Here is a 12,836-nt window from a genome sequence, read left to right as displayed (position 1 = left end):
TTACTTGTTGTAGTTTGAAAGAAGCTTATTAATTCTGTGTTACCCACCTACTGACTGTAGTCTACTCCTAGTCCTACTGTCCCTGTCACTGTGTTAATTTTGCGTCGGGAAGCGAAGCGCTTCGCCTCCGTTTACAATCAGTCAACATCTCCGTGCATGAGTGGTGCAGGGCAGGGGCGTAGCCAGGAATTACATTTTGGTAGGCGAAATGCCTACCAAAATGCCTCACCAGCCTCCAAGAGCTGGCTTGTTTTGGCTGTTTTGTCACTCACTATTGATAATGAAACACTAAGGACGCTAAGTTGTATGTGATTGTTGCACAACTAAAGTTATTATTATTAATACCCTTATTGTTTTATTGCATTTTGCTATTTGGCTATATAAAAAAAATCAAAAAATTAAACAATGAAAAAAAAAATCATTTCCTTGCATTTTTTAAATGAAAACAAAATAGTTGAAACAATGTATTATTCTTTTAACAAAAAATCGAAATCGAAATCGAAAATCGGGATTTCAGAGAAAATAATCGAGATTTTATTTTTTGGCCATATCGAACAACCCTAGTTTCAATAGTATAGTGTCCAAAAAAGTTCAGTTTAAGTTTAGATTTTATTAGTCCAGTATCAGTTTTAACATATTGTATTATAACCAGTAAGACTCCTAATCGGAAGATAAGCGCCCGTCAGGTCACATACACAAACTGTAGAAGGCAATGGTAGCCAATCAGGAGGGAATATGGGAAATGAAGCGTCAGCGTTAGTTTATGCAGGACATGGGAGTCAAGTCGCCGCAAGCTGTAGTCAGATGTCAGTCAGCTTACTCCAATCAAAGCACTCACTCAGTAAGAAAGCCCCTTTAAATACAGCTCGCTTTCTCTGCTTATGCTTGGTTCTGACACCTTAGAACCATTCACTGCTAACTGCTGCCCTCCTCCACCTTGCACGATCAGTCTGGCTAAGCTCAATACTGTGATTGTCCGATTAAGTTGTCTGTCTGATTAAGTTCATGTCATGCACTGTGAAGCTCAAATTCTGACTGTCTTGTTTCATGTCATGTATACAGTATTTCTTGTCTGCTATTGTCTCCCTATGGGGGGTATTGCTTGCATTCCCTGATTTTGCTTAGCATCCTCAGAAAAGCTTGCACAAAATTACAGGGAGCATCTCCTATCGCAGAGCCCTTTAAACGCCAAGATTAACTGTATTCCATTTATGCAATAAATGGTTAAATCTGCTTATTGTGTATTCCATTTTGCAATAAATGGTAAATGACTTGACGTGAATGTTTCTGACTAAAATGGGACAGATCCTTGTTGATGACATGACTTTAGAGATACTGTGTACCGCTTTGCGAGATTTTAGGGCAAAATCTGTAGGAGCAGTGTCCAAAAATGTGTTTTGCAAGAATCGGCCTCATGGTGGCGCTAGAAGAGGGCCATGTGAGAAACGAGGGGTGGGGGCTGTGGTTTGGCAGCCAAGGAGTGTGTGTGCAAAGTTTGGCATGGATAGGGGCAATGGTGGCAGAGATATGAGTAGGGCAAAAGTGTGGCGTGATGTGTGACGGACAGACTGACTGACAGCCAGTGGAGGTTTTGATAGTAACTGTGACCTGACGGTCGCAATAATAATGTAACCAATATTTGTCAGAGAAAGCGACTATTACAGTAATTGGGACTTATGATCAAAATAAGAACGTTATAATGGTGTGAATGAAATAAAATAAAATTTGCCACGGACAAGACCAAGTCTTTGCACAGACATTTTATCTGTGTACAGACATATGCGTGACGCGTTATTTGGAATTACACATGAGTTCTGGGCGGAGCCGTTTGTTTTCACATCCGTCGGCAGGTTAGTTACTCAGAGCGTTAGTTTCACTGAGGTTAAGGTTAGGGTTAGGCATAGTTTTACTGAGGTTAAGTTTAGGGTTAGGGTTAGGTTTAAGTGATCGCACCTTCGTGCGGTCCAAGCGAACAAAAAGGAGCGCTCCCTAGCGCCAGTTCAGCCAATCAAAAGCTTCCATGGGCGGGGTTTGCCCAGAACTCATGCAATTCCAAATAACACATCAGTGACCCCTGATGATCACCTGAACTGGTGGCTCCCGTGCCAGGCAGGTCCATGTCCACTTTCAGTGCCTGGAGGCGGGTGGTGTCGAACCCCAGGAGGACCCTGAACCGGAGACGCTGACAGTCCTGCACACAGCCTCTCTGTCTGCTGGCCAAGTACGACGTCACCTCTGGACGGCTCAGCTTCAGTCGACTCGCCAGTAACTTAGGAGGACATGATTTCATTGAATTAAACGTGTACGTCTACAGTGCTATCACACCAAAGTGTGTAATAGGATGTCCACTTTGACTTGGCTTAATGGGCTGTATTTTGATTGTCTTAAAGGGCCAGTTCACCTCTGGGACAACCAGATTTTATTTTATTGTTGTTTGGGACACGATCAACACAATCCTGAGTAATTTTTTGTGTTCAATCTGTGTTTTGAGATATTTTAGTATTTCAGCATGAATGATGATGCATTTTGCATCATATGAGTCATCATGCTGCATCATATGATGCAAAATGCATCATCATTCATGCTGAAATACTAAAATATCTCAAAACACAGATTGAACACAAAAAATAACTCATGATTGTGTTGATCGTGTCCCAAACAACAATAAAATTAAATCTGGTTGTCCCAGAGGTGAACTGGCCCTTTAAGACAATCAAAATACAGCCCATTAAGCCGAGCCAAAGTGGACATCCTATTACACACTTTGGTGTGATAGTACTGTAGTAGGTCGCGACCGCGACCACACACACACACACACACACACACACACACACACACACACACACACACACACACACACACACACACACACACACACACACACACACACACACACACACACACACACACACACACACACACACACACACACACACACACACACACACACACCTCTGTCTCTTTGCGGCTGGGGTAAGGCTTCCTGTTGAAGTATTGACCTAGGAAGTACTTCCTCTCTTCTGGAGGTCTCAGCTCCATGCCAGCAGGGGGCTCCAGCAGCAGGATGGTGGAGGGGACACTGCGACCATTACGTCCGCAGGTCGACACGGTCCCTCCATCCCTACGGAGGAAGATAAATGTTGACCTCCTGGAGAAGAGTTGTGTCGACTTCCGACTGAACGGAGCTGAGATTGACTACTTGAAACTAGGGATGGGTCGATCGATCGTTATTATCGTTTATTGAGATAAAAAAAAACAATAATTGTACTGTGTATATTTAAATTTGTCGTGAAATTATCCTCCGTCATGCACTGGGATCAATTCACCTTTTATTTGCCGAGCTGCGTATCCAGTACCATTTAAACCCTCTATAATTGCTAAAACGGACCTGGAAATCACTTTTGATACTTTTTACAATCTCTTTGCCCAAAAAACAGCTGATATACAAGCTCACAAGCTTGTGAGCTTGTAGATAGATTTTTTGGCAAATGTTCCGCTCCAGGATAGTGGATGTTGGGGATATTTTGATTATCGTGATAATTATCATAAATCGCAATTTCTTTGGTCACAATAATCTTGACATGACATTTTCATATCGTCCCGTCCCTACTTGAAACATAACATCACTCTTCTGGGGGGAACAAAATATCATATTACCAGCAACATGTCTATCACATTCACAAGCTTGTAGATCAGTGAAGAGATTTAGTGTAGAGGGAAAAAAGAAAGGACCAAGGCGTTCTGTTTGTAGTGCCCACACACATACTGTAGAACGGCACCGTGTGGCTGCTAATAGTTCTAATGAAAACCTATGCAAAAAAAAAAGTCTAAAGAGAAGGGACTGACTAACACGACTATCAGGTGGGTGGGGCCCATTGGGGCATGGCATTTACAAAGTTCCTGTGTTTTGACAAGAGCAAACATGGTAGTGACTTAACTTAGCGTCAAAGAAAATGATAACTGCACCACATTTTGAATTTGAAGCTGATAAAAGTGAGCTGAAAAACACTGTGTAAACACTGCCTGAAAAAAGCAGACGTATTCTATTTATTATTTTAATGTTAAACTTTACAAGTGTGACCCTGAGTGTTCACACTTTTCAGCCCCCACCACAAAATAATGCTGCCATTGACGGAGACAGCATTGGGCCTATGCTGTCTCCCCCTCAGTTTGACTCAATACACAGAGTCACAGGGTTGCCAACATTGGACTGTCAGAATCCAGGAGATTTGCTTTACTTGCATGGGTTGCTTTACTAGCATGGGTACAATTTCAGCCATTAAAACGCCAAATGTAGGTGTACTGAAATTGATTTGATGCCTGAAGCAACGTAAGTCCTCCCCCAGACATTTTGTTAACATGTAATTTCATGTGTTCTGGAAAATGTTGGTAGTTTGATACCAAATCCAGGAGGAATTCAGAAATGACAATTCAGGAGCCCCGGCTGCACCGCAGGAGATGGGGTCGGAATTCAGGAGACTCCTGCCGGATTCAGGAGGGTTGGCAACCCTGGAATACAAAATGTCTCTGTAATAAATTATAATAATCATAATAATCATTATTAGGGCTGCACGATATGGACAAAATGTCATATCTCTGTCATATTCAATATTTTAAATGTTGCAGAAGTGCAAGCTAAGCACTTGATATTGTAATTGTAGCAAAAGGCAACGATATGGGCAACGATAGGAGCGATATAGGCGCTATGGGCAATATATCGGCCAGGGCTATATATCGCAATATCGTTGCCTTTTACGATACTGATATTGCGCATGGTCATACCTCGATAACAATATATTGTTAGGGGTGGGCGATATGGAAAAATACAATTTCACAATATTCTTCCAAGCTGTATCATGCGATCTTATCACGATTCTTTTTCATGTCGATTGTTATGGTTATTTTTCAAGTTACTTAACAGTACAACCACAAGGTAACAAAAACTAAAAGAAAAAGGAGTAACAGACCATTTAGACCAGTGGTACTCAAAGTGGGGTCCAGGGACTCTCTGGGTTCCTTTTGGGGGGGTCTAAATTGATCCTTACAAGTATGTAACTCTGACAGTATACAAGAGTTGTATCACGATATATACAATATCTCTGAAAAGGAATATCGTGGAGACATTGTATCGTCTCAACGATATTTATCGCCATACCGCCCACCCCTATATATTGTGCGGCACTAATCATAATATAATCACACCCACAGCTATAACACCAGAGGAAGCGTACACAACGACCTGATAATACAGCCATTTGGCACAAATATGGGTAAATTCTCCTTCTACAATACTGCTACTCAGGTGTGGAACTCCTTGACTGTTTCCCTTAAGACATGTAGCTCGCTGGGCCCCTTCAAGGCTGCCCTGAAAATCCACCTATCAGGTGGCCATAGGAGAAGGTAGTCACATATCCGGTGTGAACTTGTGAATTTTACCTGAATTTTATCGTTATTGTACAGTGAATGTAATCTTTACTCCGTACATGGGATGTATTTTTTAGTGCATTGAGTGTTGTGCTAGCACTATTTTACGATGAATTGGTATGAAGGGCTTCCAACGTAAACAAGGCTGTAAGAGGTCTTATTGGGATGTTCCTTTTTGGACTGGATGTTTTAACCTGCCTGTGCTGCACTAATGTGTTGTATGTACTTGTCTATGTTATTCATGTTTTTGTCCAAATAAATAATTCAATCAATCAATCAAAAAACATGCAAACCTTGTTTCACTGAGGTTTTGTGTGTCGGGGTTCAACAGCCTCTCGGCATCCTTGACGCTCCTGGGCGCACAGCGACACCGCTGGACGTGGAGGGAGATGGTCTTCCCACTCAGCTTGTCAGTGTAGACGCCCAGACAGAACACGCACTTGAACGCCGGCGTCTTCAGGATGGCGTGGATGGTGGGCAGCACGTGGTGCTTCTGCCGCAGGTGCTGCTCGTACGCCGCGGGGTTCTGTGGTTTCTCCTTGCAGAACAGACAGCCGTTGGGAGGCAGGGCGGGGGCGGGGGGCTTCCCGGGCTCCTCGCTGAGATGTAGGTAGAGCACCTGGACGAGGAGGAGGAGGAGGAGAGAGAAGGATGAAGATCGGGGATGCGTCTAGCGATTATCTTCTTGGCAATAGTACTATTGATTACTTATTTGATCAGCCCCTTAAAACGTTGGCTGCCACGACCCCGTTAAGACGCTCCCAGATGTCTTACCTGTTTACCATGGTTACCAGGTAAACATGTGCTGCTGCTGCCGCTTGTGAGCGAAAAAACTACATATCCCATGATATGGCACGCTACTATCGACTGAATTTCCTCGTTCACATCTATTCATCTGGGCTCGCTAAAATGGCTGTTTCTTTGTTGTTTTTTCCCCCGTTGCTCGTTTGGTCAAAACAACGCCATGTTGGGCACCCGCTGGCCTACTGGTCCAGGCGAATACCACTTAGGCTTTGCCACATAGGCATGGAAGCCTGGCAGCGTAGCTGGTTCGATTCCGATCCGGACAACCTTTGCCGCGTGTCACTCCCCATCTCTCCCCCATTTCCTGTCAGTCTACTGTCCTATCAATAAAGGCATAAAAAGCCCAAAAGGCGAATCTTAAAAAAAAAAGAAAAAAAAAAAAACTTGACTATAGCTCAATCATGTATACTCGCAGGTGGATTTTTTCTTCTCCGCGTGAAAGAAGACACATACGGCGGCCACGTACAGCAGTGGTCGCATGCACAATGGACACGCGCAGCGTGCACGGAGCGATCGAAAATCAGGTAAATAAAATGGATTTAATAGATGGCATCCAAAGCGAAAGTGGTGTCATTTTAGATTTTTGCGTTGGCCATTCAAAAATGGCACATGTACAATCTCACGGCGCGTCACTTCGTGCCGTGCTGCAAGCTTGTACATACATGTTTTTGAACTTTTTTTGAAGAATCTCAAAAAATATTGAATAATTTAGAATGTTTTAACACAAATCTTCTCTTCTTGGGGTCCCTGGCACTAAACAGATGGGGGTCCGTGGCCAAATACATATCATTTTGGGGGTCCTTGGCACGAAGAGGTTTGAGAACTACTGCTTTAGAAGGCATTTGTAGGGTCAGGTCTTAGTTGATTTAGGCCATTTAGGCCTAGAATTATTTAATGCTTTAACTATTGCAAAATAGCAGAGCGCTGCGAGCTTGTAGATCTGCTATTTTTGAAAAATCAAGATTTATTTTGCAAGTATTTGAATATATCTTTTTAAAAGCGAACATTTGTAACTCAAATATTTGAGTGGTCCCTGGAACAACATATTTGAGAAGAACCACTGATTTAGAAGAAGGATTTGGAAGACATTAATGGAATCGGGTCAAAAATATTCAGACTTGCACAAATGTTCACGATTTAAAAAAATAGCAGATCTACATTCTCGCAGCGTGGCACTCTGTGCCGCGCTGTGAGCTTTTATATCTGCAATTTTTTAATAGTTAAAGCATAAAAATAACGGTTAAAGTGGTTCAATTCTAAAGTGACACAGATTTGCGTTCAGGCCTGAATGGATTTTAACCCATTTAGGCCTACGATTATTGACTGCTTTAACTACTGAAAAATAGCAGATATACAAGCTCACAGCGCGAGCTTGTAGATCTGCTATTTTTGAAAAATGATGATTTTTCTTTGCAAGTCTTTGAATATATCTATTTAAAAGCGAACATTTGTAAATCAAATATTTGCTTCTGGGGGGTCCCTGGAACAACATATTTTGAGATGGGGGTCCGTGGCTAAATACCTGTAATTTTGGGGGTCCTTGACATGAAAAAGTTTGAGAACCACTGATTTAGAGGAAGGATTTAGAAGTCAGGTCAAAGATCGGGTCAAAGATATTCATAGACTTGCACACATTTTCACGATTTTTCAAAAATAGCAGATCTACAAGCTTGCAGCGCGGCACTCGGTGCCGCGCTGTGAGCTTGTATATCTGCTATTTTTCTAAAGTTAAAGCATAAAATAATGGTTAAAGTGGTTAAAATCTAACGCGAATTGGGCGCGTTCCAGGTATTTGAGAGTTAATGGAATAATGGAGAGGGCACCGTGCTGCTGCCTGACAGGGACCACATATTGAACCCACAAAGACAGACTCCCCCATCCTGTGTCAACCCACCTTGTTCCCTCTGCTCTCTGTGATGAGAGCCAGTTCTAGTTTTTTACAGCCCAGCAGGTCTTTGGGAAGGGTAGTCTTCATGCTGAACGCAGGTACGGTCAGCCTCCCGTCATCGGTGGTCTCCAGCAGGTATTCCTTCTTGGCTCGCTGTCTGTTCTGCGGGTCTTTCAGGCTGTGTGCCGCCTCGTTGTGAGCCAGCAGTTGTTTGAGAGAGTAGAAGATCAACGGGCAGAACAAGCACTGCAGGCCGTGGAGCAAATGTTGGAATATCCCTTTGTCGGAAAGCAGGGTTTTGCAGCGCAAGCAGCGCACAAATCCACAGTCGGTCCTCACCTAGGAGAGAACGAAAAACAGCATCAATACTAGGGGTGCCACGGTTCGTGTAGTCCACGGTTCGGTTCGTACCTCGGTTTTGGGGTCACGGTTTCGGTACGGTTCGGTACGTGTTTTCCATAAAAAAAACAAGAAGTTTGACTTTCCAAAAATCTCTTTTTATTTTGCTTCTAAGCAAATTTCTTCACTTTTTCTATTTTAAAACCTTTTTTTGGGGTCCCACTGGCACCTTCTATCCTCACAAAGTCCTATTTCTGACCGTTGTGTCTCTGGTTTTGGGCAGACAGAGATGAAAAGCTTTCCACGGGTTCTCAGAACAGTGCTGTTCTGAGAGTTGACGAGAGTGACGTCACTCTCGGATTCCCGTTTTTTTTTCAGAGTAAAAAAAAAAAATTTTTCAAAAAAAAATTTTTTTTCCAAAAAAATGCAATGCAGTCAAAAAAAAAATCTTTTTTTTCAAAATTTTTTTTTATTTCAAAACCTAAAAAAAATATATATTTTCAAAAAAAAAATTCCCTGTCCTAAGAGGTATATATTTTTTTTTTCAAAAAACTTTTTTTTCAAAAACTTTTTTTTTCAAAAACTTTTTTTTTTCAAAAAACTTTTTTTTTTCTGGAAAAACCCCACTAGATGCGCCCCTGAGCAAACAGAGGCCGTTTTGGTATTGCAGCTGGAGAGCCTCATTATAGTAGAGCTAGAACAAACAAAAAGAATGGTCAGAGTGTTTTTTGAGGGTTAAAACCTGTCTAAGACTCAATTTTGAGCATATATTTATACAAAAAATATAGTTTTAAAAGCATGGTGTAGGCCCTTTAAAGGAGCTATAGTCAACTTTTTCATTGTAGGGCCGACACTTTGTTTACATCCTAGTCTATAGACTAGAATGTAAACAAAGTGTCGGTCTGACCATGGCCAAAATGATTATTTCATCATTGTTTTACGCTTTTTGAGGTCATTTTTGAATAGAAACACATATATGAAGCTTATTTTTTTATAAAATATTTTCGAAACATTTATTTTATTTTAGCATCCGTTTTTCAAGAAAAAGTTGACAATAGCTCCTTTAACGTGGGTTAAAAACAATAACAATATAAAATTAAAATAAAAAGGGGGGAAAAATATTTTCTTTTCTATTATCATTATCATCAATATTGGCCATCGTCTTCAGTTACAAGGTGCTTTATTTATGAACAAATTGTTTTGCACACAACAAGAGATACTATAGTAGGCTTCAAGCTTGAGCAAATAGCCTCTGTAAGTTTTCAGTCATTACTATAAACTAGCCCTTACCCGTTCAAAGATATGAGCTCCAAAATGATGTGCAGTGTGTGGGTTATGGGATGTGCACTGTGCATACAGTATATGAGGGATGGAAAGTAACTTTAACTGGTGCTTGCATGATAATATGTAGGAGCATCAATGTAAGAAATACCCGTTTCGTTTAATGGCTACAGAGATACATCCCCCCCGCCTGCATACACACCCGCCTGCCTGCACACACACACACAGAGCTGGTTAAACATGTTGCCTCATGCTAGATGCAGAATAGATGTGCCTCATGCTAATAGATGCAGAATAGATAGTAGATACACCATAAAATGCTAATATACAGCATATGATTTGTGAAAGTGACAAACGGGCTTCACAGTTATGTCAGGTGTGTTCATATGCTAATGGTGATGCGATTTCAGATCAATTGCTCCAGCCACTGATGAGAAACGCTGTTTCAGACAGACACTCAGACAGACAGACAGACATTCGGAAAATTATATGTTTGATAGACGGGTGTGAGTGTGTTCACTGTGTTGCCAAATTTTGCGAGAGGAATAAGCAACCAGGTCTATGAAAACAAGGCTTAAATAAGTGAATATAGGCCACGTGAGGTCTTTAAACCTATATACGTCGGCTATTTGAAAGTGGCCGAGCCGATCTACAAGCTCACCACCGCATCCACCATTATTTAGCATACAAGCAACTTTACATAAAAACAAGCTCAACGTGGCTTATAATAATCAGACATGGCAGCACACCATGCGTTGTCCTCCACTATGCAGCCACTGAGACAAGCGGGTGTCTGACACTGGCTGGGGGCTACGCTACGTTTGGGTTTGTTGCTTGCAAACGCTGCCTGCTATGGCCAGTCTAAAAACAATCTGTAATGATGTATGGGACTAACAACAACAAGCAGATTTCTCCTGGACTTGTTCTCCATGTTACAACAACTAGCCTACAGTGCGTGCGCTCCGCACTGCACAGCTTAGCAACTAACAAGACTGGCTTCGTTTTGTTTTTCCGTCTCTGTGAGGACTCTCAACTGCTCTGCTCTGCTGCGAGTGTGAATGTCGCTCTTGTGAGTAGGTGGGGGTGAGGGCTACGGTGATTGGACATTAGTGCGTGTTTACTCGCGGAGCGGGGTTTAGTGGAGATTGTCTTGTGCACGATGCACAGTGTCTGTCCAGCTGTAAGAAATTAATTAATTGCAAAACCGAAAGTCCGCGGTTCATAAAGGCGTATTGAACCGTGCAGGGCGTACCGTACGGTTCGGTTTTATACCGTGAACCGTGGCACCCCTAATCAATACAGAATATTGCTGTACAACATATTGGAAATATAATGATATTGCAATTTTTATAAGAATAATCATATCTTGTTTTGGCCAAAGGCAAACAAAGTATTGTGTGTAGAATGAATGATCCCAGGTCAAAATCAAGACAATGCAAATGAATCCCGGGTTCACACAATGCATAGAAACACGCCTATTCAAATGAGGAGCGCATTGCGACCGTGCAGATCCAAGCGAGCACACAGATATAGCCTCACTGAAGCCTTTTTGCTGCTCCACGGGTGGAAAACAACCTTTCGGTAATGCCACCTGCCAAGCTAGCGCTTGCACTGTTAACATCAACTGTGCATAGAATACGTTCAGATCGTTCGCCAGTGCAGCGCTCTCTATTGATGGGACACTTACAATCCATGATTTTGGTTAAACCTTGCCACTCACCTTTTGTATTACTCTGCTGGGAACCGAGCTTCCACTTTGTCCTTATAACTGCTCTGCGTTGTCTATTGCCTGTTTCAGTCTTTTATATGGCTCTCTACATTCCCACATGCATCCTTAGACCCTATTGTCCTGGAAGTGTTTTGAAAGTAGTGAGCATACAGGTGGGTCAAAGGTGCTGAGATATTTTAAATATGATATTTTATGTACTTAAAGGACAACTCTAAATAACATCTAGGCATTTTCCTACTTATTTTGATCCCAAATGACTGTACATTCGGTCAAATGTGATTATTATTTTCATGAATGTGTTACTAGTTGTCATTACAAACACATCCATGCCTTGGTTGTCCCACACAAGCCACACTAGTCTGTTAAACAGGTGTTAGGCTGTAGCATGTAATGAACGTTTAACTAAAAGCATTTTTTCATTACATTCAACCGCAACCAAATGGATTTCTCCCACGACCCAAACTTAGATAGCTGTAGTGTAGATACTCAATGTGTACACCCCTGCTCTAGCTTACCAGGTATTGGCTCTTGGTCGCTAGCTGCTTAGAAGGCTCTGCAGAGTTGTCGTTGGTAGATGCTGATGAGCTTTTCTGCCCGACGACAGCCTGTGTTTGTCCAGGTTGCTGGGGAATGGTGACCAGGATGGATTGTTTGTTGATGTTTGTGGTAGAGACTGCAGTTTGAACGTTTGGAACAGCGACCAGAGTGTAGGTTGGCACACCATTTACCTGTAAGCACAAATGAACACAACACAAGAATTGTCATACAAGAAGCAGGGCGAGAGATGGCAGGAGGAGACTAGTCATATTATTGTCAATTAACCACATAAAACTGTAAGTAAAACATTATTAGTGTGGTTGCCCCTGTACTTGTCTTTATTTCCATCCATCCATCTTTCCAGATGAACGTTTCTTTCGCCACGCTACTCCTCCCACAGTTTTGGTGGCACGCGCTTGGGCCATATGTCAAATCGACCGGCTTCATCGGGACACGCAGGGGTGCTTAAAGATTTTACTTTTCCCAAATATGGAGATGACTGACATCATAGTCCACATGAGACATATTGGCTTAATATTAATGACATCAGGGATCTCCACTATGGGTAAAAGGTACAAGGACTGACACAGAGATCTCCATATATGGTAAGATGGAATTCAACGTCATAGCAGTAAAGCCCATGTGCATGTGTTACATTGTGTTAGAATCCCGTAGGACATGAAAGTTACACATTACAGCTTTAAGCCTCATTTTATACTATTCAAAATTTCACAAAAAAAAATAGACGATCTACATATAAGCTCACAACCCATTGCGAAGCATTGTGAGGTTTTAGACCTGCTATTTTACAGTTGCTTTGTGAAAATGTGGGGA

The 12,836-nt window shown here is 42.0% G+C and overlaps 1 protein-coding gene across 4 annotated transcripts in view; it reads right to left on the bottom strand.

Moving 5' to 3' along the window:
- Nucleotides 1-12,836, bottom strand: part of adnp2a (ADNP homeobox 2a) — a 28,144-nt gene that overhangs the window by 3,146 nt on the left and 12,162 nt on the right. For 2 of the 4 annotated variants that reach the window (XM_080720565.1, XM_080720566.1), the window contains exons 11-16: nucleotides 11,981-12,193; nucleotides 8,123-8,455; nucleotides 5,718-6,043; nucleotides 4,402-4,509; nucleotides 2,953-3,121; nucleotides 2,086-2,269 (exon numbers count right to left, since the gene is read on the bottom strand). In XM_080720565.1, coding sequence (XP_080576691.1) covers nucleotides 2,086-2,269; nucleotides 2,953-3,121; nucleotides 4,402-4,509; nucleotides 5,718-6,043; nucleotides 8,123-8,455; nucleotides 11,981-12,193 — 1,333 coding nt within the window. Of the gene's footprint in view, nucleotides 1-2,085; nucleotides 2,270-2,948; nucleotides 3,122-4,401; nucleotides 4,510-5,717; nucleotides 6,044-8,122; nucleotides 8,456-11,980; nucleotides 12,194-12,836 lie in introns of all 4 variants that reach the window. The other 2 variants (XM_080720568.1, XM_080720567.1) reach the window with 2 other exon arrangements.

Source organism: Nannobrachium achirus, assembly GCF_963921795.1.
Source record: "Nannobrachium achirus genome assembly, chromosome: 2".
Lineage (NCBI taxonomy): Eukaryota > Metazoa > Chordata > Actinopteri > Myctophiformes > Myctophidae > Nannobrachium > Nannobrachium achirus.
This window is presented reverse-complemented; position numbering and strand designations above follow the sequence as displayed.